General features: G+C 42.6%; 2 protein-coding genes across 13 annotated transcripts in view; both read right to left on the reverse strand.

Annotated features, from left to right (window-relative positions):
- Nucleotides 1-167: 167 nt before the first annotated feature.
- Nucleotides 168-23050, reverse strand: RTCB (RNA 2',3'-cyclic phosphate and 5'-OH ligase). The gene is made up of 12 exons (XM_042993110.1): nucleotides 22855-23050; nucleotides 19682-19760; nucleotides 18446-18513; nucleotides 16796-16895; nucleotides 13400-13556; nucleotides 11940-12096; nucleotides 10535-10694; nucleotides 9240-9415; nucleotides 8558-8746; nucleotides 7556-7666; nucleotides 5837-5956; nucleotides 168-1282 (listed from the first exon to the last, which is right to left on the reverse strand). Exons 1-12 carry the CDS (start codon nucleotides 22945-22947, stop codon nucleotides 1175-1177), a joined length of 1518 nt encoding a protein of 505 aa, XP_042849044.1. The 5' UTR covers nucleotides 22948-23050; the 3' UTR covers nucleotides 168-1174.
- A 1688-nt stretch (nucleotides 23051-24738) lies between these two features.
- BPIFC (BPI fold containing family C) overlaps nucleotides 24739-26805 on the reverse strand; it is a 54181-nt gene continuing 52114 nt past the window's right edge. For all 12 annotated transcript variants that reach the window (XM_042993124.1, XM_042993130.1, XM_042993125.1 and 9 more), the window contains 2 exons: nucleotides 26024-26100; nucleotides 24739-25316 (listed from right to left, as the gene is read on the reverse strand). In XM_042993124.1, coding sequence (XP_042849058.1) covers nucleotides 25194-25316; nucleotides 26024-26100 — 200 coding nt within the window. In that variant the 3' untranslated portion in view covers nucleotides 24739-25193. The remainder of the gene's footprint in view (nucleotides 25317-26023; nucleotides 26101-26805) is intronic.

Here is a 26805-nt window from a genome sequence, read left to right on the forward strand (position 1 = left end):
AGTGAGGGTTTTTATTACAAGTTGAAGGATGAGTTTTAGGATACGATATTTTGGAGTGAGTTGCTGAAAGTAACCTGCGAGAAAAATGAGGGAACAGCAACGCTAACCCAAGTGAATCAAGCAAAAATACTACCTGTCCTAGGCTATAAACTACTAAGCACAAAATATAAACAACATATTGTAACTTTATTAGATTTTTCTATTTTACTGGCTGTTTGGACTCAACAAAGAAAGGCCTTAGTAACCTGTAACTTTAACACCTCAGGTGTCACAGTACAGAACACAAAATCTGATTGGGTGGCACAAGACCAGTCAACCTGTCACACGGCACCCACTGACATCGCAGCTGTGGTCATGTCATGTTTTTATAATAATTCAATCACAAACATAAGACATTCGGTATTATGTGAGGGTTCTCTGCTGCTGCTGTGCAAGGCATCACCCAACAACAGTTTACTAGACCAGGCCTAATTAATGACAGATACCAGCAGGTACCACTGTGCAGGGAAGTCAAAACTCTGCCTCATATTTAGAATGAGAAAAGTAGCAAGTCTATGAAAAACTATGTTCTCTTTTGGGCTCCTATTCCTGCACCTCCATACACACTCCCTGCTCAATGTGTCCCATTATCCATTCATCTAATATCCACATAGGACTCCGCGGGTACTTTCCAAGTGAAAGCAGTGTTCAGGGTTTTGCTGGGTTCAGGGGAAGGGGGAAGATGTGTGGATAAATGGACAAACTGACAACAGGAGGAGGGCAAGGAAAACATTTCAAAACTCTTAGTTAATAGGATGCTCTTCACAACACCTCTCAGAATATAAACAGAACTTGGTGTAAACAGGTTCATTCTGATGAATAAAGACTTACAGGACTGAGTCAGGCAGTATCTTGGCCTATCTGCACCCCTCAACAGATTTTCCTAAAACCTGGGGGACAATCAGGGAGGAAGTATATCCACCCTTTCCAAAGGAGGGCAGTGGGACTTCTCCCAGAAGGTAATGTTACAACACTGGCTCCTGAAAGCAGCAGCCGCCCGCCAGCTACTTTGCAACAGGCAGTTATAGCTGCACAATTTGGAACCCGTCAGGTCTCGAGTCTGGCGTCTGAGGAGCATTTCAGTCCACCTCCATTCCATGAGAGGCAGTCGCGTTTGGCAGCTTCGGTCAGTGCTCTATCCTTTGATCACGGCAATTGGTCTCAGTTTAATGGCCTTCTTGCTGATCCCAGCATCATGGCAGGTGTTCACCACGTCAGTCACATTCTTGTAGGACTCAGGAGCCTGCAAGGGAGGAGTCAGACATCATCAAAGTCTATTAAAATGGAATCATTGAAAGCATTAAACTTCATGTGGGATTAAAGAAATGCACATTAAAGTAATACTGAGTATTCTTTTGTCTGTCAAATAAGGATTAAAATGATGAACGAGCTCAGTGTTGGTAAGGGTGATGGTAAGATAAACACTTCCATCCTGTTTTATATTTTTTCTGTAGTTCTCATAATTTCCCCATAGAACATATATTACTTGTATTACTAGGAAAAGCAGTAATTGAATAAAACATATACACCAATACCCGACAGAGAAGACACGCACCAAACAATCCTGTTAGTGGTAATTATCTATAGATGGTAGTTACTGGCCATTTTGATTTTCTTTCTTTATATATTTCTGCAGTTGTCAAAATTTCTGGAACGCACATATACTACCTTCACAATAAGGGAAAGTTCTGTTCAATGCATGTATATTACTGTCAGTGTATGTGCACACATTCATGTGTACACATGTACACACACACTGTTATCTCTGACTTTCCAGCAAAACCACCACCCACCCCTCCCACCTGGTCACTGTCCTGCCACCATGAGAACCAGTTTCCTTACACATACCCTTTCTTCCTGGTCATGTCAGCACAGACGCTCAGGCCTCCCGCTGACTCCCACAGGGCTCTGCACATAGCCCTTTCTAGCTCATGTCCCATTCCCTGCCAACTTCTAACTTCCCCACCACAGCCTCTGGAACTCCCTCCAGAGAGTCATGTGCAGAATCCTTTCCCTCTTCCCCTCTTCTCTGAACATTCCCTTTACCTTCCCATTCTTGCTGAAACACAGATCTCCCCTAGGGATATTACTTCCACCTCCAACTTTCTGAAGTAGTAGCTGTTTTCCCTCCTAAATGGGGTCCTATCATTAGGCTCAGACTTGTTGTTCTTGATTCTTTCCAGACCATTCGTGCTCCTTCCTCCCTAAGTACTCTCAGCTTTGAGTCTCACAGTCATAACATTTTCCTACCCCTTCTTGATGTAGTTCCCTGCTAGACTCTGAATCACTCCCTAGCATTACCTGAAGATTTCTTGATCCTGGCTCAGTGTCCCTCTCTCCTGCTAATAATTCCAAAGGATTTCAGTATCTAGGAAGAGGATCCTTTCAGTATCTTGGCTTCTTAGTTCCCTGAGTTTTGCTCCTTCAAGTTTATTTTTAGAGAGAGAAAGAGAGAGAACGAGCGAGCACACACAAGCAGGGAAGAGGCAGAGAGAGAGGGGGAGAGAGAATCCTGCACTGTTAGCACGGAACCCAACGTGGGGACTCAATCTCAGGAACCGTGAGATCATGACCTGAGCCGAAATCAAGAGTCAGATGCTTAACTAACTGAGCAACCCAGGCGCTCCGAGTTTTGCTCCCTCAGTGCTTACCTTGGCCATTCACTCCCACCCAGGGCCATACCCCAGAACTTATCATTACCAGTGATCACAACTCCTCCATAATCTCAATTTCAAGCATGTCATGCTGGTGACGACAGCTAGGTTTCCAGCTCACTCCCCTCCTGTGCTTCATCTCCAACAAGACCTATAATCCTTTTGCAACAACCTTGCTTCTTTCCCACTGCACCGTACTTGCAAACCTGGTTAAAGTTAGTTCAACATCTATTTCATGCCTGCACCTGCACGGCTGAATGTAGTTGAAAAACGCCCCATCACTGAATTTAGCTCAAGTAGGAGCCTGCTGCTGTCCTGGCAACCACCCAAAACTTCCCCAGGCTGATTACTATTTCTCTTAAATGGTCATCTCCTACCTTCTCCTGCAGCCTTACTCCTAGTTGCTGGTACTACTTTCTATACACTGAAAACAAGAGAAACAGCCAGAATAGAATCTCCACAAACTCTCACCATATCCTCCCTGACTACCTGCATCCTACCTTCTGTCCTTTCATTAATAATTCATTATCTGAGCTCTTAGCAAAACCAAGCCCAACCACCTGCACATCCGATTCCATCTCCTCTCCTCTACCCAAGGACACTGCTCCAGTAATTCCCCCTGCTTTCCTGTATTATCAATTTCTCTTCTAGAATATTCTCATCAGGGTGCCAGACCCTGTTACTCTTCTGCTCAAAATTCTCCAATGTCTTCCCATCATCTCACTCAGAGTAAGAAGAGCAAAAGTCCTTCTGTAAAGGAAAAGGCAAGGACCCACATGATCTGGTGCCCCCGCCTCTCTGACCTCATCTCCCTCGCGGTGGCCTCCTTGCTATGTCTCGAACACCCAAGCATAACCTCGCCTTAGGGTTTCTGCACATGGCTGTTCTCTGTGCCTGGAAAGCTTGCCCCTAGATCCCCACATATACCCACACGGCCCACCCCCTCACTGCCTTCAGGTCTTCACTCAAGTATCACCCTCTACACCCTACTTAAAACTACACCCACTTCTGATTTTTCCCTATCCCCATCCCATTTGTACTTTATAGCACTTACTGTCATCCAACACACTACATCTTTTACTGTGTGCTGAGTTTCACAAGAAAGGGATTTGTTGGTTTTGTTCTTTGCAGCACCTAGAGCAGCACCTAACTATAGCAGATGTTTAATAAGTGTTTCCCGAGTCAATGAAAAAGTCATACGCAAAACATGCAACTAAGGAAAATACCAACTGTTAATAGAGGTTATCTCTGGCTGGTGGAATTTTACATGGCTTGTTTTCTTCTTTGCATTTTCCAAAATCTCTTAATTAAACAGGTGTTATTCTTAAAATCATAAAAAATTAATAGTTATTAAAAAATAAGGCTTTGTAATACTCTGTGACTCAACCTACTTTTGGGACTTCATTCTAATTATTAAAACAGCTGGAAAAAAGCTTCGTGCATGAAAACACACATTACAACTTAATTTATAATAGCAAAATCTGGAAGTCACTTAAATGTCAAATATGGGCAGAAACTCATGGTACTTAACTGGGAGACTATTTGGCAACCATTAATTAAATTATTTTAATGATTAAGTTATTAATTTGATCATTAAAATAATTAATTATTTGGCAATCATTAATAACTGTTTTATCCTTACAAGCAATACTACAGTAATGTGCTAAATTTAAAAAAGGACTACAAAATGTTTGTAAACTATGATTATAATTAGTTTTAAAAAAAGCATTTAGGGAAAAAAATGGCAGTCAGCATCCTAAAAAAGGAGGTAACGGTTGTGTTAAGGCACTGAGTTTCTGGATGACTACCTTTCTTTTAAACTTAAAAAAAAAAAAAAGTTATGGGGCGCCTGGGTGGCTCAGTCAGTTGAGCGTCTGACTTCAGCTCAGGTCATGATCTTGCAGTTTGTGAGTTCGAGCCCCATGTTGGGCTCTGTGCTGACAGCTCAGAGCCTGGAGCCTGCTTCAGATTCTGTGTCTCCCCCTTTCTCTGCCCCTCCCATGTTCATGCTCTATCTCTCAATAATAAATAAAAAAAGTTGGGGCGCCTGGGTGGCTCAGTTGGTTGAGCGTCCGGCCTTGGCTCCTATCATGATCTCACAGTCTGTGAGTTCAAGCCCCGCGTCGGGCTCTGTGCTGACAGCTCAGGGCCTGGAGCCTGCTTCGGATTCTGTGTCTCCCTCTCTCTCTGCCCCTCCCCTGCTCATTCTTTGTCTCTCTCTGTCTCAAAAATAAATAAGAACATTAAAAAAATAAAAAAATAAAAAATAAAGTTAAAAAATGTAAATGTTTAAAAAAAAGTTATGTTGTTTCTATGTCCAATATGTACATATCTGTACATAACATACATATAATTTAAACAAAATCTTGGCTCCCTTTTGAATCCAAACTATTTCCCTAAACATCTTACCCTTCCCTTTTCAAATGTGCTTTCAAATTTATTTTATTTATGTATTGTATGTATTTAGAGAGTGTGCACAAACATGGGAAGGGGGGGGAGGAAGGGGGGGAGGGAGGGGGGGAGGGAGGGAGGGGGAGGGAGGGGGAGGGAGGGAGAGAGACGGAGAGGGAGACGGAGAGGGAGAGGGAGAGGGAGAGGGAGAGGGAGAGGGAGAGGGAGAGGGAGAGGGAGAGGGAGAGGGGGAGGGGGAGGGGGAGGGGGAGGGGGAGGGGGAGGGGGAGGAGGAGGGAGAGGGAGAGGGGGAGGGAGAGGGAGAGGGAGAGGGAGAGAGAAAGAGAGAGAGAGAACGAACATTTTAAACAGGCGCCACGCCCAGCACGGAGCCCAATGTGGGGCTTGATCTCATGACTGTGAGATCATGACCTGAGCCAAAATCAAGAGTTGGATGCTTAACCGACTGAGCCACCCAGGTGCCCAGCTTTCAAATTTAAGTATACAGCTGTGCAAAAGAAAAGTTACAATGAGTCAGCTCAAACAATTTTTAAAGTTTAACACGTAGAAAGGTAAGAATCATTCTTATGTATTTGGCTTATAATTAATCTCCACACAAAAGACAAAGATAAACTATAACTGAGGTTATTTAAAAACAAACAAATGTAATACAGCAATACTAAAAATTGTTCTGTGTAGTGGCATAAATCAGAGACAGTTTTATGCTGAATATTTATCAAAATTTCACTTACCTCTTCCATAACCAGTTTGGGTGAGGCAACGCGGATTGCGATTCCCATATCTGCCAGTTTGTCCAAGACATCCTGGAAATCTAAATTACGTCGAGATTTTGCTCGGGATAATGCACGGCCCTGGATTGGGGACAGAATGAACTTCACTTTATAAATTCTAAGCTACAATTTATGTTCAATTCCAGCAATTATTTAAGCCCTTGGGATTATATGCCTTTTCCTTGACTTCTTTTTAAATTAAAATAAATAAATAAATAAATAAATAAACAAATAAACAATCTTTTTCTGTATTCTTAACCTTATTAGGTGTCTTTTGTTACAAGTCTCATCATATCCTTCTGGAAAACAAATTTCCACCTATACAAAACATTCAGTATTTAAAGATTCAGTTTTGTGTTTCTAACTACTATTATTAATTCAACATAAATACATTGATTTTAATATAAACAGTATGTCTATTATCACAAAAACTTTATGCTTTGTGATTTAAAACAGTTTCTCAACATCAGCACTACTGACATTTTATTAAATGTTTATTTATTTTTGAGAAAGAGACTGAACATGAGCAGGGGGAGGGGCAGAGAGAGAGGGAGGCACAGAATCCGAAGCAGGCTCCATCCAGGCTCTAAGCTGTCAGCACAGAGCCCAAAGCAGGGCTCGAACCATGAGATCCTGAGCTGAAGGTGAATGCTTAACCAACGGAGCCACCGAGGCGCCCCAACACTACTGACATTTTGGACCAGATACTTCTTTGTGTAGAATGTTCAGCAGCATCCTTGGCCTGTACTAGAATGCCAGTAGCAAAGCTACTCTCCCTCACTGTGACAATTAAAAATGTGCTTCCAGGTGTTGCTAATGTATGGTGTGAGATGTGCTGGTTTTGATCACTGGGTTAAAATTAGGAATTGGGAGGCAGCTGGACATGAGAAAGGATCAGAGAAAAAGGAGGATTTAAATATTATTTGTGAAGGTCTGTCCTATAAAAGATACTTTAGTTTCCATTTTCTACTCCATCATGAGCTAAGCATTCTCATGGCTTAGAACAGGGGTTGGCAAACTGGTTTGTGGGCCAAATCTGGTCTACCACCCGTTTTTGTAAATAAAGTTTTATTGGAACACAGCAATTCCCATTTGTTTATGTATTGTCTACGGCTGCTTTTTCATTACAATGGCACAAGGGAATAGTTACTACAGAGACCCCATGGCCCAAAAGTCTAAAATACTTACCACCTGATGCTTTACAAAGTTTACCGACACCTGACTTAGAATGAAAGAGGAGATATGGTAAATAGGTGTGTATGCAGTCTATGCCTGGGCTGTGATTTGCAAATCCCCCAAATCTTGAGTGGACCTATCTAGTAAGGAGCAAATTATGCAAATGACTAGGTCCAGTGAATCACTGAGATAAGCTTTGATGTAAGCTTGCATCAGTTAAAGTTATATCCGTTGTGCCGGTCTGACAATTTCTCAGTCTGGATTTTATAGACCTGCAGAGATGAGGAACAGTCCCTAGCGCTACAATGACTTCACTAAAGTAGAGACACTAGGTGACTTTAGTCAGTTCATTAGATAGTGTATTCTATGGGAATAAATTCAGGTAGAAAACAAGACAGACCCAAACTTCAACTTTGTTAATGCTCAAACACATTTACCTATCGAAATGCAAAAAGACGATTAAATGGAAGAGAGCATTTCTACCTAAGTTTCTGTTTTCCTTACCGCTCCGTGACAAGTTGTTCCGAAGGTCTCAGTCATGCCCTGTTCAGTGCCAGTAAGAACGTAACTACAGGTGCCCATGGTGCCACCAATGAGCACTGGTTGTCCAGTGAGCTGAGGATACACAAATCAAATATAATTTAGAAAAGCATGAGCTTTTTATGCCTGAGATTTACACTTCCTCTCACATTGTAGGACTGTGGGAAAAACCTGGGCCTCTAAATACATTGTTTTCACAACTGTATTACGAAATTATTTTAACTCTTTGATAATCAAGAGAGAAGTGGAAGGGAGTGAAAATGTGAGGGCCAGGAAGGCAGCAGAAGACACACAATGTAAGAGCAAAGCCAAATCCAAACATTTGGGGAAGTGTTATTAGGAAGAACCATCCCAGGGAATGCACTTGCCCTTTTCAAGCTCTGGTTTTCTCATCTGTACAATGGGAGCAGACTAAGGGCCCTTCTACCTCTATCACAGCCAGACAGCAAGAGAAGAAGAAAAAAAAATTTTTTTAATTTTAATCTTGCTTTCCAATCATTCAAAGGTCTTGAAAAGATCACCTTTATGGAGTAAAATAATGTCCATGCAGGATGTTTTATACAGCCCACTGCAAGCAGATGATAGGGGGAGTCACTGCTTCAGAGAAGACTGGAAATCACTGTTCTCATGGATGACAGATTTTCTTTTCACAACTGCTGCCTTTCTCTTTATTATTTTTTTTAAGTTTATTTATTTAGAGAGAGAGAGGAAGAGAGGGAGAGAGGGAGAGAGGGAGAGAGGGAGAGAGGGAGAGAAAGAGAATCCCAAGCAGGCTCCACACTGTCAGCACAGAGCCTGATGCGGGACTTGATCTCACAAACTGTGAGATTATGACCTGAGCCGAAGTTGGATGCCCAACTGACTGAGCACCCAGGCACCCCAGCCTTTCTGTTTAAATTCACCCATGTTTAGAGCCACCTAAATCATGCCCCCATGGCTTGAAACCACAAATGGCTTAGTACATACTTGGTAATCAACAGCAATAAGGGGATGGTGAGGAGGAAAAGCTCGGGTGGATCCCTTCCTGTGCACCAACAGTGTCCGTTCCTTTCCATCCACCACGTGCTGTTCGACTTTGGCAATATTGTGAGAAACATCATAGATCACGTGTAGGTCCAAGTCATCAGGAGTTGTGTTGAAGACCTTGGCAAAAGCCTAAGGGGAAAAGCTTGAGTTAAAAGCAGCCAGAACCAGCTTTTTAGAACTCACCTAACTGATTTCAGCTCATCTGTTTCTGAAGGGAGTGAGGGGTTTAAGAGCTCAAATACAGCAGTATTATTAATCTTCACATAAAAGACAAAAACCATGTTTTACACCACATCGCAAATTCCACTCTGTAAATTCCAATGCTGGTTGAAAAGCTGCTGGGCTACTCTTGATCCCACCCTCAGAACTTCTTCCTCAGCCTTCTAGTCTTCGTGGATGGCACTTCTATCCTCTCTGCTGCTCAAGGCAAACTCTAGGAACAATTCTGGCTCTCTTCTTCCCTCATTCCCCATGCCGGATACCCTGCTGATTTGGTTCGAGGAGACACCAAGAGCCTGGACATTCCCAATATTTCCAATATTTGTTACACTTTGAAAACCAAATTCTGTAAGCTCTGTTTTAAACTTCACCGTGAATAACAGAAGAGCAACTTCAACTGTACCTGACGGGTTAAGAAGGTCATGGAAGAGCGGTTGACCCAGGCATAGTTCCCAGCAGCTGCCATTCCCTTCAGGTAGTCCTGACCCTCTGGGGAAGCGATCCGAGCACAAGCCAACTGCCGGTCGTTGACTATGATCTTGTCTCTCTTCATGGCTTTTTCCATAGCAACCAGTGCATCTGGACAAGAGAGAAGCAAGTCTGAACCAGCCAGTTTTCCCTTTGTAATTCAGATTGCAGAAAAGCAGGCTATACTCAAGCCCATTCTTTGAAAAGCAAAATGCAACTTTCCCTTTGAAGTGTTTCTAAGTTCATCTTGGTCAAGACATACTTATTAGGCATCTTCTGTCAGAGCTGTGTGACAGAAGCTATGTGGGCTACGAAGACAACACCTTCCCTCCAGGAACTTTTTAAGGGGAATGAGATGTGTACTCAAACAGCAACAATATGATCTTAGTTATTCCTTTCTTGGCATGAGAATGTATGAATAGAAGCAGTAAAGTACACTTTATTACCATCACGGTTTTTAAAAATAATCTTTCAATGACTTAACAGAAAAGAGTTGGAGACAGGTTGCTAGAACTGCAGAAAAACCAAATTCATGACGAAGTGCTCAGAATACTCAGTAGAAAGTTCAGTATTACTAGTCAATGCTCCATATATTTGCTAGATTAAAGATTCTAATGGGTCAGTCTGGCCCAAATTACTAAATTCCCATAGGATGAAACATGCATAGAAGGATGAACTATATAACATGCAACTTAAGGTTAGTAATAATTTCCATGTGTCTACATACCTTTCCACATATTCATAAATCCTTTCACACACACTATCATCAAAGAGACTGTGCTATTCCCCTGCCTCCTCTTTTGTCCGTGTTGTTTTCGGTCATGAATGTCCTTTGTGCGTGATTGTCCAAACTGCAATAGTATGTGTTCATGCCACTCCCAAAATCTTTTTCCTACAGACTCTAGATCGACTCTTCTATAGCATTTTATCAACTACTATCTTTTCATTTTAATGAACGTGACATCGCTTTCTTGAGATAATTTGAGGGCAGGTCCTTGCCCATTTCCTCAGTGAATCCACCATGATACTTAATCTTGCAGTATAGGTACGTAAGACATATTTGTATATGTCATAAATGTATAAACACTTTACATGTACTATTTCATTTAATCTTCAACATGACGTGAAATAGTAAAACCTACACAGTATGGTTTGAGAGCTTTCTCTTAAATCTCTATTTCCATAAACGCATGTTTGAGCACTAAGTCAAAACTCAGGTCCAGAATATACCTGTGGCTACTTGGTGGCCCAAGCCTCTGCTTCCGCTGTGGATCATCACACACACCTGTCCCTTATGGTCGATGCCCATTTTCTTAGCAGCGTACTCATTGAAAATCTCATCCACAACCTGGATTTCTGCATAGTGGTTTCCTGCTCCCAGGGTCCCCAACTGCAAAAGTAAGAATGATAAAAATAGCTTCAATTCTGCTTTAAAAAAAAAATCCATTTAAAAAGCAAATAGGTAAAAACAACCAGTAACAAAAAATAATCACAATGTTTTATATAACAAAGACATTTCTGAGCCTTAGAAATGCTTCATGCATTTAAAGCAATACACAGTAAAAAATATGGTACAGTAGTTCTTGAAGTTTAGTGTATCATTATCTGCTTGAGGTATGCACATATAAAAAGCTTCATAAACCAAAACTCAGACCATTAAAGGGCTCATAGGACACTTTAAACATCGTGGAGAGAAAGGTCAAATTTTGAGATGAACTCTGGTGAATGTGGACTCCTACACAAGGTCCAAATTCAAATGTTTTTTTTTCTTTCCTTTTTTTTTTATTTAAAAAAAATTTTTTTTTTAATGTTTATTTATTTTTGAGACAGAGCATGAATGGGGGAGGGGCAGAGAGAGAGGGAGACACAGAATTGGAAGCAGGCTCCAGGCTCTGAGCCATCAGCCCAGAGCCCGACGCAGGGCTTGAACTCACGAACCGTGAGATCGTGACCTGAGCTGAAGTCGGACGCTCAACCGACTGAGCCACCCAGGCGCCCCTCAAATGTTTTTTTGAAACATCAATGAGTTCACTGACACCTACCACTATCCACCACTGAAAGAATATGTTCCATAACTGGAATTAATAAATGTAGGGACCATGGAATAGAAGTGCTGAAAGAGTCTTTAGAGGGTGTCTAGTTTTAACTATTCCAATTTTCAGATAAGAAAACCGACCCAGAGAAGCAAAAGAGACTTGCCCACAGTCACAGCGAATTAGTGGAAAGCCATCCCAATTAGCTGTAGATTTCAAACTTGTGGTATATTACGATCTCATGAACACCATAAATTGACAACGTATGTCTTCTCACTTTAGGCTCCAGAAAATTCAGCCAAATCTGCAGATTGTCAAAGTATGTTCATATGCAATTTGGGAATATATTTTAAGCCTTATAATCATATCCCACTTTTCTCACATTCATTTCTAATTCAGCACACTTTGTTTTATTTTATGAACATCTGCGAGATCCTAATACCTTTCCAAAAGAGTAACAACAAAACATAAACAAGTTTGTGTTCTTTTTGATATACTGTAAAAAAAAAACCTGGGGATTATATTTGCCACATAGAAGACAACTTTTGCCCTCAACAAAAATATATGGTAAAAATAAGCATGTTGTTCTTCCGAAGTGTTACCTGAGGAAGGCCTCTTTTCTTAGCCCTTGCGGAGACCTTATTGGGATCAGCCTGCAACATCCTTCCGTACTCCTCACAGTGCTCCTTGTCTTCAGCCCAGGCGTAGCCTTCCCTCAGGGACCAGTCCACACCCATCTCCAAGGCCTCCTCCAAGTCTCTGAGCGAGTAATAAGGTCTGGTCATTTCACAGCCAAGGCAGAGCAAAAGCTACGATGACCACATCTCAACAGGGTAGAGGGAAGCAGTCCCATTTACTATCTGTCACCTGCGTACCAGACACTGTGCTGGATGCAAAGTTTATGCTCTCAGCAATTCCAGTATTTTGAGGAAAGCACTTACATGAATAGTTGCAACATAAAATGGTAAGTGTCGGGGCGCCTGGGTGGCTCAGTTGGTTGAGCATCCCACTTTGGCTCAGGTCATGATCTCACGGTTTGTGAGTTCGAGCCCTGCGTCGGGCTCTGCGCTGACAGCTCAGAGCCTGGAGCCTGCTTCTACTTCTGTGTCTCCCTCTCTCTCTGCCCCTAACCCACCTGCATTCTGTCTCTCTCTCAAAAATAAATAAACATTAAAAAAAAAAAAATAGTAAGTGCCATATAAGAGATATTATAGTTTTATTATTTTTAAGAATTTTTAAGTTGTTTTTTGTTTGCTTGTTTTATTTTTGTTTAGAGAGTGAGAGTGTGTGCCAGCAGGATAGAGAGCTTGGGATTCTCTCTCTCCCTTTCTCTCTCAAGATAAATACACTCTAAAAAAAATTATTTATTTAAGAACGCTCACCCAACATGGGGCTCAAACTCATGACCCTGACTAAGCCAGCCAGGCACCCTTACTATGATCTCTTTATTTTATTTTATTTTTTTTTGATGTTTTTATTTATTTTTGAGACAGAGAGAGACAGAGAGAGACAGAGCATGAATGGGGCAGGGGCAGGGGCAGAGAGAGAGGGAGACACAGAATTGGAAGCAGGCTCCAGGCTCTGAGCCATCAGCCCAGAGCCTGACGCGGGGCTCGAACTCACGAACCGTGAGATCGTGACCTGAGCTGAAGCCGGACGCTCAACCGACTGAGCCACCCAGGCGCCCCTACTATGATCTCTTTAAACCTCAGTTTCCTTTCGTGTAAATTGGGAATAATACCAGGTTTACTATCTAGATGAAACGACAGGATATACATACGCCATAGCACAGCGCCTTCCATGTGGGAAGTGCTCAATAACTGTCAGTTGGTATTATTCTATTATAAATTCTGTATGTCAAAAGCTGTTCTAATGAACATCTGTTGACTAATGTCTCTAATATATAGGCAGGACCTCATGCTTAAAAGAATAATGCATTACCACTTCCTAAAAAGTGACTGAAAAATCCCCATCTCCTCAGCGTCCTACATTAGATATGAATTCGAGGGTCATTGTGGTTATTTTCTTTCTCACTCTATTTATTGGAAAGTTGTCTTCTTACTTGGCATTCATGGGGATGACACCTTTTGATCCCACCCCAACAGGAATGTGGTCAAACATAGCCTGGGCAAGCTGCTCCTTCACTGGCTGGACATCGCTTTCATCTAAATTGGTTCTGAGCAAGCGGACACCGCAGTTGATGTCAAATCCGACACCACCTATAAAATAGAGAAAAGTTAGTCAAAGATCAGCAAAACCAGGTAGTTGAACAATGTTACCTGTGGTTTCTCACCATTAATACAGGGTGTGAAAGATAGCTATTCTTTCAAAGGTGAACTTAAAACATTTTTTTTTTAGTCTTTATTTTTGAGAGAGACAGAGTGCGAACAGAGGAGGACCAGAGAGAGAGGGAGACACAGAATCCAAAGCAGGATCCAGGCTCTGAGCGGTCAGCACAGAGCCCGACGTGGGGCTCAAACTCACGAACGCGAGATCATGACCTAAGCTGAAGTCAGACACTTAACTCACTGAGCCACCCAGGCGCCCCAAGGTTAACTATTTTTTTAAGGAACACACAAAGTAGGTAAAGTCTGATGGCATCAAAATGTTTAAAATGATGTACATACTACAGGTACTTGGTGGGCCAGGAAAGTGGTAATGAGCAATGAGTGTCATCTAGAGATTAAAATGGGAATTATGTGCTTCTCTTTTTCTGTGTATCATTCTTGTTGGGGGTTTATGAATTCTATTAGCTTTTTCAAAGGGCCAATATTTGGCTTTGTTCATCCTTTCTACTATATATCATTTCATTAATTTTGTTAATTATTGCCATCTTTCTACCTTTTTTGGGTTTGTTGTTCTTTAGCTTTTTGAGATGAATGCTTAGATTACTGACATTTCAGCCTTTCTTCTTTTCTAATTTGTACATTTAGGACCATGTGTTTCTATCTACATTTGGCATTAATAATAACCCAGTTTTTAGACAGTATTTTTTATTAACATCAGTTACAATTATTTTGTAGTTCCCATTACGATCTTTTTTTGATCACATGGGTTATTTATATTTTATTATTTATTTTTAGAAGTTTATTTATTTTGAGAGAGAGTGGAGAGGAGCAGAGAGAGAGGGAGAGAACCCTAGGCAGGCTCTGTGCTGTCAGCACGGAGCCTGACGTAGGGCTCGAACTCACAAACTGTGAGATCATGACCTGAGCCAATACCAAGAGTTGGGCGCTTAACTGACTGAGCCGCCCAAGGTCCCCTCTTTATTTATATTTTAGAGAGAGAGAGAGAGAGAGACAGACAGACAGACAATGCATGCCCATGAGGGGTGGGCAAAGGAGAGAATCTTAAACAGGTTCCACACTCAGCTCAGAGCCTGACACCGGGCTTGATCCCACAACTCTGGGATCACGACCTGAGCCAAAATCAAGAGTCACACACTCAACCAACTGAGCCAGCCAGGCGCCCCTGACCTGTGGGTTATTTAAACACACATGCTTACTTCGTAAATATATGAGATTTCCCCCTAGTTTTTGTTGTTGTTAATGACTTCTAACTTAATTCCACTGTAATAGGTAATACCTTCGGTACCAGGAGTACTTAAGCGTGGTCCAGGAAAGCTTTAAGGTCTGTAAGAGTAACTATAATAATGCTGGGGCATCTAGGCGGCTCAGTTGGTTAAGCATCCAATTCATGATCTCAGCTCGGGTCTTGATCTCACGTTGATGAGTTCAAGCCCCATACTGGGCTCCATGCTGGGCATAAAGCCTACCTACTTAAAAAAAATTAATGCTATGGGGCCCCTGGGTGGCTTGGTCAGTTAAGCGTCCGACTCTTGATTTAGGCTCAGGTCATGATCTCATGGTTCATGAGTTTGAGCCTTTCATCAGGCTCCATGCTGACAGTGCGGAGCCTGCTTGGGATCCTCTCTCCCTCTCTCTCTGCCCCTCCCCCACTCATGCTCTCTCTCAAAATAAATAAGCTTAAAAAAATAATGCTGGGGCGCCTGGGTGGCGCAGTCGGTTAAGCGTCCGACTTCAGCCAGGTCACGATCTCGCGGTCCGTGAGTTCGAGCCCCGCGTCAGGCTCTGGGCTGATGGCTCGGAGCCTGGAGCCTGTTTCCGATTCTGTGTCTCCCTCTCTCTCTGCCCCTCCCCCGTTCATGCTCTGTCTCTCTCTGTCCCAAAAATAAAATAAAAAACGTTGAAAAAAAAATTAAAAAAAAAAAAAAAAAATAATGCTAACATATTATTTACATTTTAAACTTTTCTCTTCTGTGCAGTTTTCCAAAGGCTACGTGAAAGATGATGGATAATGAAACACGTACTTGTGTGTTACTGTTTTACACATTTCTCAGTTTTAATTTCTGGTAAGGTAAATACTGATAAAAGCCTTTGAGAACAGCCCTCAATCATTTTTCAGAGGATAAAGGGGTCGAGTCCAAAAAGTTTGAGAACTGTTGTTAATTTCAATGCTTTAAAATTTGAGACCCGATTTACGGCTCAGCAGTGTGGCCAATTTTGTGAACATTCTGTGTGCACTTGGAAAAATGTGTATTCCACAGTTCTTGGATGCACTGTGACATGTGTGCACACACACCACACGTACCTATTAGAGGTCAAGGCGTCAAGTTTGCTAACTGGATTGTTCAAATCTATATCCTTACTGACTGAAATCTGCCATTACCTCAGGAGAAAAAGAGAGCTAAATGCAGTGCTCACATATTTGCACTTTTTCTCTGGTCTTTGCCTCACAAATTCTTATTGTTTCAAAAGCTTTCCTACGCTTCCAATCAGATGTGTTTTTCTCTCTTATTTTGTTTTAAAAATTTTATTCAGCTTTTCTTGTTATTCTTGGCAGAGGATTGCTCGGAAACAAGCTTATCCACCATCGCAAAAGGCAGAACTCTTCAGATATAATTTAAACTTTCATTTCTTTTTCAGACTCTGAAAGCAAAGACATTATCTGGTGTGAAATATTTTCAGTGAAAGCACCCCACACCAGAAAAGATATATACAACTAGACATCAATCATAATGATGATGATGAGGGCAAACACGTCCCAAACACTTCCTACGTACTTGGTACTGTGCTAAGTATCTTACACAGCTTAACTCATTCAATCCTCACGGTGATGCTACGTGGAAGTAACACTGGCTCCCATTTTCCCAAAAGTTAACTGGGACACAAAGAAGACACATAATTTGCCAGTGAAGTGTTTCGGTTTGTTCTGTAGCCAATGTCTAAAAAGTGCCTGGCACAGAGGAGCCCAAATAATTTTCAATAAATGTATGCTTTACTTGATGTTTTAATAGCTTCTGAGTGCTCACAATTAATTCCCTCAGTAAATGAGAAAACAAGAAAGGATAGAACATGATGAGACTGAGAGATGTCCATACTGTTCCAGAAGGGCTATGCTTCACACCTGATGGCAGACGTGCACAGCGTGACCTTACCTGGGGATACCACTGCTTCGGGGTCATTCATATCGAAGGCTGCCATGTTCCCAATAGCAAACCCATAACCTGAGTGGACATCAGGAAGCCCGATAGATCGCTGAAAGAGAATTAGAAAATGAAATCCAGCTTTCTCAACCTGGCTCTCTGGTTGCCTGACAAGTCATATTAATTCTCAAATAGGTTATAGGCCAAAGTCTTCCCAAATCAAGATTCTGTTTTCAGGATATCTTCTCTATTGGTGGAAAGAAGTGTAAAGTCTCCTAATCATAAAGCTAGCTATAGCAAGAAAAACTCTTTTTAATAAACTCTGACCAGGGCGCCTGGGTGGCTCAGTCGGTTAAGCTTCCGACTTTGGCTCAGGTCACGATCTCGCGGTCTGTGGGTTCGAGCCCCGCGTCAGGCTTGGGGCTGATGGTTCGGAGCCTGGAGCCTGCTTCCGGTTCTATGTCTCCCTCTCTCTCTGCCCCTCCCCCGTTCATGCTCTCTCTCTGTCTCAAAAATAAATAAATGTTAAAAAAATAAAAAAATAAAAAAAAATAAACTCTGACCATTAACTGAGGTAACAGAAAACAGAAAAGCCTCAATGTAACATGATATAGGATGGCCACATACTAACTTTAAGGTAGTATTATGTTTTGTTTTTTTTTTTTTAAGTTTATTTTGAAAGAGTGCGCAGGAGGGGCGGGGTAGGGGGTGGAAAGAGAATCCCAAGCAGGTTCTGCACCATCAGCACAGAGCCTGATGTAGGGCTTGAACTCATGAAGTGTGAGATCATGACCTGAACTGAAATCAAGAGTTGGACACTCAACCGACTGAGCCACCCAGGTGCCCCTAAGGTAGTATTACATTTTAAAGATAATCTTTAGACACGGACAAATTGTGGTCATGTCAGGCTAAATGAAGGGAAATAATCTGATTTATACAGATCCTTAGTGCTTAAGCAATCACAGGAAAATATAATCCATTTGATGGTAGGAATACTGTATACTGTCTATATCTGGGGCCTGGAAACAGCCTTGATCCAGGAAGAATGCAGGTCAAACATGGTCAGGACATATGGAGACACCTACACACTTAAAAAACACACAAGCCAAGTGCCAGCACAGAAAATGGTATAAAGACCTCAAAAAAAGTCTGTTGTAAGGACTTAATATCTTCTTCTGATGGTGGAACCTGAATGTCAGACTATGGAGGGGGCCCCATGTGGAGCTCCACCGGGCCTCCCTGTTACCGCCACCACCCTCCTTTTCCAGTCATGTCTACAACAGCTACATTGTCCTTTTTTCTGCTCCACAGTCCTAACCCTTAAACTTCTGTCCATTCTTTCTCCAGTCATCCTCTCGAATGGGGCCAGAGTGAAACTTTCAATGTTGGCACACTGATCCAGGAATAATGATGGACTGTGACAAAGAAACAAGAAAACAACACTACTTCAAAGGTTTTTGAATGCTTACAGATTCTAGCAAAAGGGAACCGAAACTGAGATGTTACCCAGACTCAATGACTTAAGTCCCATGGTTATTTCTACGTGTTTGAAAGTCACTGTCTAAAGGACACCACTATCAGTTATATGTGGCCAGTCGCCCACTCAGCAAGTTTTTAGACGAAGAGAAATATAAATGATTAAAACTCTGAACATGGACTCACATGAACAATCCCAGGCAGGGCTGCCACATTGCCAATTTGTTTCATGGCTGGCAGGAAGCCACCAACACCTGAAGACAAAAATTCAGTATTAGAAAAGGAGACACGGTTGATTTTTAGCATTCAGGATATTCATATGTTTCTAGCTTGCATGAAATGAAGGGTAGTGGTTAGGACTACCAGAACAACAAAACACGAAAGGATGTTTGAGATGAAGGGGGAAGGCAGCACACACAAAGGAAGGTAGTGAGGTCAATCACAGGGATTAGAAACACGGCGTCAGTGTTCTGTGCATACCACGAGAAGGGTACTTGCAAACACTGTACTGGGAAATGTAAAACAACTATTAAATTTTATGTTGCCCATGTAAAAAAAATGTATTCTTTCAACAGTTTATATTATTTATCAAAAAAAAAAAAAATCAACACTGGATTTACTGTAAGAGACAAAGAAGGGCAATGTGGACAAGCTGGGAAAACACTGGATTAAGAGGCAGGGGATAGGGGGCCCTAGGCCCAGCTCTGTCACTTGGTTGCTGTGTCACTGTAGGCAAGTCAGGATGTCCTGGTGGGGAGAGGAGTGGGATTTGGTTTGTCGAGCTGAAAATAAAAGGGTTAAAACTAGGTTCCATTTTTATATCATCACCATTAAAGCGTTATATTAGAGCTTTATACATTTATCTGTAAACATTACTGCAGTTCTGCAAGATAAATGTAATAAAATTCTCTTTTATAGATGAGATTAGCTGAAGTTCAGTGAGGCTACTCAGTGTACTGGTTAAGAATATGGACTTTGGAATCAGATACTCTTGGCTTTGAGTTCTGGCTCTGTTACCAAGAAGTTCTGCAATCCTGGACAAATTGAAACTACTTAATGTCACTGAGCCTTGACTTACACATGTGTAAAATGGAGATAACATCTTCCTCTTAAAGTGACTTGAAGAATTACATGAGGTCATCTATGTACACTGCCTGGCACACAGTAAGTGCACAATAAATGGTAGCTTTTATTGCCCAAGGTTAGCTGCGAAACCAACCAGGTCCACCCAGCTCCAAATAGTTTCTAGAAAGCCAGGTGGCTAACAATGTGATCACAAATAAGTAACAGGTTTTGGTCTCATTTAAGTCTTGATCATCAGCTACAATACTTTTGTATTTTAAATTATCACTGAGTTACTATTTTCAGACCACAGAGAAGACACTATTTATGTGGCCACACGTAAAATTCTAATGTACTTACCACCACCTCGACAGGCATTTCTTAATTCCTCAAACATTAATTTTTCCAGAGCATCATTCACATAGAAAACTCCTTCAACCTGGTACCAAAGAAAAGGAAAAACTATGTCTGAGCACATGCCCAGTGTCTAGGCAATGGATAGAATATAAATACTGTATATAATACTTACTTGGCTTTATTCTTTATAAAACACTTTCTCATTACCTTAAGCAAGCACAAAACTTCCAAAGACTACAAGATGTTCCTATCTTTAAATATATTTTAATGTTGCAATGTTCACAAATTATTTTGTTTTTCTCCTACTCTCGAAGCCATATTTTAGAATTCAACAGGTAGGAGCGCCTGGGTGCCTGAGTTGGTTGAATTCCTCTCAGGTCATGATTTCATAGTTCGTGAGGGGCACAGGGTATGTGAGTTTGAGCCCTGCATTGGGCTCTCTGCTGTCAGCACAGAGCACGTTTCAGGTCCTCCCTCTCTCGCTGCCCCTCTCCTGCTCGCTCTCTCTCAAAAATAAATGTTAAAAAAAAATTCAACAGGTAAAATATTTTTTGCATGTGTGATAAAGCACAGTCTTCCAACTATGCTCTAAGGTCAAAAGTCCTACTGCTCTTGTGCTTCTAAAAATCAGTGGGTCTTGATAAATAGATGAATAAAAAAAAAAAAACCAAAAGATTGTAAACATAAAAATGCAGTCATCTGACCTTAGTGTACTTTGCTCGTGCTTAAGACAATAGCACATTACACTTTATTGTGTCCTATGCTGATCTACAGATCTATACTTAGGTAAACAGCAAAAATTTAACATGTAGCTATGCAGCTGTGTGTTTAGTTCTATAATCTATATAGTTAGTTTTCAGAGGATAAAAAAGCTTGGTAATAGAACATAAAAAGGCAATGGGGGACATAATTATGTAACACCAAAGGCCAGAACATTTTTATCAAAGATCAAATATTATGAAGGAACTGCCCACTAATGGATAATGGATAAAGACTTAACACTTAATCATCTGGACAAATCTCTTTCTTTTATAAGAGGATTTCTCCATGAATAACAATACTAGTTGAAGGAAAATGTCTCCAGTACAATTTTCTAAGTGCCACATTTATTTTTATACACATATATCTTAATGGCTATTTATTTTTGAGAGACAGAGAGTGTGTGTGTGCATGTGCATAAGCTGGAGAGGGTCAGAGAGATCCCAATCCTCTGCTGTCAGCGCAGAGCCCGATGTAGGGCTCGAACTCATGAACTGTGAGCTCATGACCTGTGATGAAATTAAGAGTCGGACTCTTAACGGACTGAGCCACCCAGGTGCCCCATAAGGGCCACATTTATTAATTTACCAAACATTTACCGAGGACTTATGTTTCAGGCACTGTACTGGGCCACTAGGGGAGAAACAAAGAATATGAAAGATCCCATTTTTGAGGAATTTCCAGTCCAGGATGCAGCTCAGACTAGAAAATTAAGAGTACCACGAGGCAACTGCCATGACAGGCACGTCCCATGGGAGAAATTGATGCAGAGGTGGTTCAGCAGCCTAGGGAGACCGCGGAGGTTTCACGGGTGTTCACTGTTTGAACTAGCGTTCAAAGAACAGGGACATGACCTGAGCTTAGGAGACACTTAGGAGACAAAGGAGGCACAGAGATGACAAAGGTGGGAGGGGGGTGTTTTAGGGAAGAGGAATTTTTAGTGCAGCCCAGGGGTCTTAAGGGAGAAATGGAGATTAAGTAGGATGGGGCAATCTCTGTGAAGTCACTAATCTCAATGAGAATGGGAATACAATTCAGGGTTAGCAGAATCTGTATCTTTTTAGGAGCAGTATATGGAGATTTCAACTCACCCCTCTTAGGCGAGAAGTGGTGGTGAAGTGTTTGTTGTACAAATAGTTAAACCACAAGTGCCTAGCAAAATGAGACTTGCTCCTGGGCAGAGTCAGCAGCCGCGTGTGTATCCCAGGTCAAGCCAGAATCACTACCAGACACGGACAGTGTGTCACCATGATCATGCCATGGTTAGTTCCTATTCCTTCTTTCAGGGAACCAGATTCCATCAACAGGAACTGGCTAAATGGAAAACAGCAAAAAAAGAATCTTAGGACCGGAGCGTTTTCTCTCCTCTCCGCGTCTAGCTAGGTGCTTTGCTCAATGGAGGACACTCAGGAAGTTTTGATGTTGAGTAAAAGAGTGAAATGGCTATCAGGAACTTTTACCAAATCACAAACCTTCAATACACTTACAAGGCACCTTAAGGGATTTCAGAAGCTATTTAATAACATATGCACCAAAAGCTTACAAATGCCTTTTTTCCTTCGCTTTAATGGAAGATAATAGACACAAATGGCAATGAAGCCCGAGAAATACAGTTGAGCCCGGGCTTTCACACTCCCTGGGACTGGGTCCCCAAGTCTCCGTCGGGAATACATCACTCCGCCAGAGGAAAGCGAAGTAAGATGGGTATCGAGTCCTGGCTGGGCTTCTTGCTGGGGGTGGGGTGGGGTGGGGTGGGGTGGGGTGGGGTGGGGGGCTTCTTGCTGGGGGTGGGGGGGTGGGGTGGGGGTAGAGGAAGCCGTGTCACCACCCGATCCTTAGCGAGGTGATTATTAAAAACAGGCTACCCTGACCTGTGAACTTAAACTGTTGTGAGACACAAAAAACGTCTCATTAAAAACCCACACAGAACAGTGAAGGCTAGCAACTTGCTTCAGCGTTCTGTAAACGTCACCCAGATGACCAGCATGACTCAGGAACGGAGTTCGTGTCCCAGCAACTCCACCCCGGACCGGCTGTGCCACCGGGTTAAAAAAAAAACAAAAAACAAAACCCACTAACGTCTCTGAAGCTCGGGAGTGTAACATCTTACGGGGCGTTTTTGAGACTTCTGTGTCAAAGCGCTTCGCAAGCGCCGATTTCGTGTTCACGTACATTTCCCAGACACGCTCCGCTCTGCCGGTCCTCGTGGCCTAGGGACCGTTCCGGCCGGGAGGTGGGGCCGGCCGGAGGGTGGGGGTGGGGGCGGTCGGAACACTGCCGGGGGGCAGGGGCGGCCCGGGCGCTAGCTAGGGGTAGGGAGAGCGACGGGGAGGCCGGGCCGGGTGGGCAAGGAGGCGCCGCGGGCCCCCAGGCGAGAAGGCCCCGCCACCCCACCGGCTCCTGCTTCTCCGCCTCACCTGCATGTTGGGCACGAAGCCCTTCTTGATTCTCCAGCAGTTTTTATTGATCTTTTCCAAGAACTGCAGCTCATCATTATAGCTGCGACTCATGGCGGCGGCAACGGTGGCGAAAACTCCCGGCTCCGCTTTGAAGAGCTACTGCCGCGCTGTCCCGCAGCCTGAAGTACCACCTTGGCGCAGTCAACGCGCAGGCGCGGCCGGCTCCGCCGCTGGACCGGCGACGGCAAGCGCCGAGGCTCGAAACTCGTGGGAACAATCGCTTTCCTCGCGTAAAATTAGACTGCCCTCTAGTGCTTACCTTTTCGGATATTTACTTGTCCTTCTCTTCCAGGTTTAAAGCTAATCTAAATGCAGTCGTTTTAAGTGAGATCTAGTCATCCTTCGTTTTGGAAGTGCTTGTCTGGATCGGGCCCACCTGCTGTAGTGAATATCTGCCTGGGGTTTACATTCCCAGCAGAGAGGGGAAGAAAATATCTAGACATGAGAAACATCCCTTGGGGCTCCTTCCTGGGTGGCTCAGTTGGTTAAGTGTCCGACTTCAGCTCAGATCATGATCTCACAGTTCGTGAGTTCGAGCCCCGCGTCGGGCTCTGTGCTGACAGTTCCGAGCCTGGAGCCTGCTTCAGATTCTGTGTCTGCTCCTCCCCTGCTCGCTCTCTCTCTCTCTCTCTCTCTCAAAAATAAATGAACATTTAAAAAATTATAAAAAAAAGAAGCATGTTTCAACAAGTATATCTAGAGACTTGTAATGTTTCAATGAATTTATGGATGCAGATGAAGTAACTTTTCTGTCGGAAACGCACATTCCAAAGAAAGAAAGTGACAGTTTATCATTTATTCCACCAAACACTGATGAGGGTGGTAACTGGCCGATGTGCACGACAAAGATGAGTAAATCCAAGCCCCTGTGGACAGCCAGGCTTCCCTTCTGGGACCACTAGGGACCCTATGCTCATGCTCTTTTATACGCGTGTCACTTGCTTGCAGTAGTAAGTGATTGTTACATGATTATGGCTTCTAGTCCTACCTCACGTAAATAGCAGTGACTTTGGAATCAGTAAGACTTGGATTCAATTTCTACCTCTGCCACTTACCAGCCTTGTGTGATTCATTTCTCTTCACCTTTGTTTCCTCATCTGTAAAATGGGACCACAATTCTTGAGAGTGTCTGTGAAATGAGTGACACTCGTGGAGTAACCAGCACGGGGTGTGGTAGGCAATCCACGAAAGGGCTCTCTTCCACACCTCGGCTGGACTATCAGAGCCACAAAGGCGAAGTTTGCGGATTCTGTTCATTTCTTAAGTTATCCATATGGGTTCTCCTTTCCTCCTTTTCTGCCTCAGTTTCACCCGATGATTAGGTCTCTAACAATTTAATATCATCAACTACCAACGATCTAAGTTTGGTACTCTGCACTGTCATTTCATTTAATGTGGCAGGAAAAACAGCCTAAAACTTAAACTTCCAGAGTCTCCTATGACCACTGTTTCTCACCAGAAACATCTAAGAGGCAAAGTATTCCCTTTTATTTATTTTTATTAATTTTTTTTTAGGTTTATTAATTTTGAGAGAGAGAAAAAAAGCAAGTGTGAGCGGGCAGAGAGGGAGAGAAAATCCTGAGCAGGCTCTGCATAATCAGCACAGAGCCTGACAAGGGGCTTGAACTCACAAACTGTAAGATCATGACCTGAGCTGAAATTGAGTCAGATGCTTAGTGGACTGAACCCCCCAGGCCCCCTAAAGTATTCCCTTTTCAAACCTTGAAATCTGCACAATCTCACTTTTCATCAACTTAAGGATGCTAATTCTCTCATCTTTGTCTTATTTTATTTAAAAAAAAATCCAAGGCAGGGAATTTTTCCAAAAAAAGACAAGGTTGACATTGATAGAAAACAAGTTTAATTAAAAACAGAGGACAGTAGCAGTAAATATAAAACATAAAATCCAATATGCGGGGAAGTGTGGGAAACCCTGGGTTGCTGAAAGAGCTCAAGGGAGCTGTCACGCAAATCAGAGTTTCTCAGGCACCTCCTCAGAAGCGCAGGGCTAGCTCTTGGCCCCAGCACCTTATTAACACAGGAGCACACAAATGTGCATTCAAACACGAACACACATCCAAACACCCACCCCTCCATACACGTGGAGACACACACCCTGATTTAGCTCTTTAACCCAGTTTGCCTCCCTCTTCCCTGAGGGTTTGAGAAAGAAAACTGTCAGCCTAAGCATTTCACTAGGGCTTACAACCCAGTGTGTACTGTCTGCCCCTTCCGGGTTTACAGTAGCTGTGGGATTAAGGGCCATCTACTTCCTGGAGTGGACTCCCAACAGGCAATCAAGCAGCTGGCTTCCCCCTCCACTGTCCATTTATGAAGTTCAGACCTTCCCAACCATGGAAACTTGGCTGCTGCTTTAAGGACGTTTCATACTTCAGGTCGGTGGAAATCAAAAGGAAACCCTGAAAAGGATGCAAGGGTGAAGACAACATCACACTCTGTGGACCGGCAGCCATGGGCTATCCGAGTTTGCTGAGGAGTGAGGGAGAGATGGTCTCTTTATTGGGTTCTTCTGGGTCAAACCCACCCCGCCCCCATCCCCTTGTGAGTGCCTCAGACATAGGAGCAGGCCACTTGGGATAACTGTCACCTTATGAGACTTAAGCGACTATAGAAGGAGAGGTGGGGAGGGAAGGGGGTGGGCAATAGTGTACAGGATTGGAAAATTCCATCAGAATCTTACTTCCACCCCCGTCCCCCCCCAGAAGTGTCAAAATGGAAGAAAAAAGGTGTTCTGAAGTTTGTTTATCACGATTAATGAAGAAATAGCTCACAACAGATCCTGAACCTAGAGGAGGGTCTTTGGTTCAGGCCAAAGTTCAATGAGAGAATAAATGAAACAGACACACCACATTGTACCGTCTCGTACTGTGGTGTGAATAGGTCTGGCTGTGAAAGGAAATCAGACTCGGGTTGATTTTTCAACTCAAGTTTAAATGCTTTTCATAGTTGACTGCAAACTTTAAGAGTTAAATGTTTTGTCTGTAAAATGTGGGCTGGAAACACACGAAGCAGAACAAAGTAGCGTAAAACAGAGGAAGCAAATTAGGAAGAGGCTTATTCTAGTATGAAAGAAATTGGGCAGTTAGGAGAATATTCACATTCTTACCTCAAAAACTTCAATATCTGAATTGACAAAGGAGATTTTGTGTGGGTTGGGCAGCGGAAATCCTTGCTGCAATTTTGCTAAAATATAGAACAAGGTGTAAGATAACTAGGCACAGACATAGCAGTTTTAGCAAACTTTTTAGTAAAGGACAAATAAACAGCTTTTAAATAATATATATTTTCCTTCTTCCTGATTTCTGTGTTTTCATTCTTTGTCCCTAGCATTTTCCTAGATGAATGCTTACTTAATTAACGAAGTGCTTAATAAAAATGCACATGCAATTATGTACATTTGGATGGCAGAAAAATGCTGGCAACTTGTCCAGTTTATATTTTGAAAATTCCGTAATTTGTAGGTCTGAGAACATTTGGTCTCTGATACAAAGTGTATTTTAACCAAGACAAACTCAAGATGTTGCAGTTTATGGGGCGCCTGGGTGGCTTGGTCTGTTAAGCGTCCGACTTCGGCTCAGGTCATGATCTCACGGTCCGTGAGTTCGAGCCCCGCATCGGGCTCTGTGCTGACAGCTCAGAGCCTGGAGCCTGTTTCAGATTCTGTGTCTCCCTCTCTCTCTGCCCCTCCCCTGTTCATGCTCTGTCTCTCTCTGTCTCAAAAATAAATAAACGTTAAAAAAAAATTTTTTAAAAAAGATGTTGCAGTTTGTGAATGGTTGCATACAGGGAGAGGGACTAGGATTGTCCTTCATTAAAACTGTCTATCCAGATGGTGGTCTGTGTATAAAACCACAGAGATGCCCTCTAGGGAGAATAGTCTCATTTCTG

The sequence above is a fragment of the Panthera tigris genome, chromosome B4, assembly GCF_018350195.1.
Source record: "Panthera tigris isolate Pti1 chromosome B4, P.tigris_Pti1_mat1.1, whole genome shotgun sequence".
Lineage (NCBI taxonomy): Eukaryota > Metazoa > Chordata > Mammalia > Carnivora > Felidae > Panthera > Panthera tigris.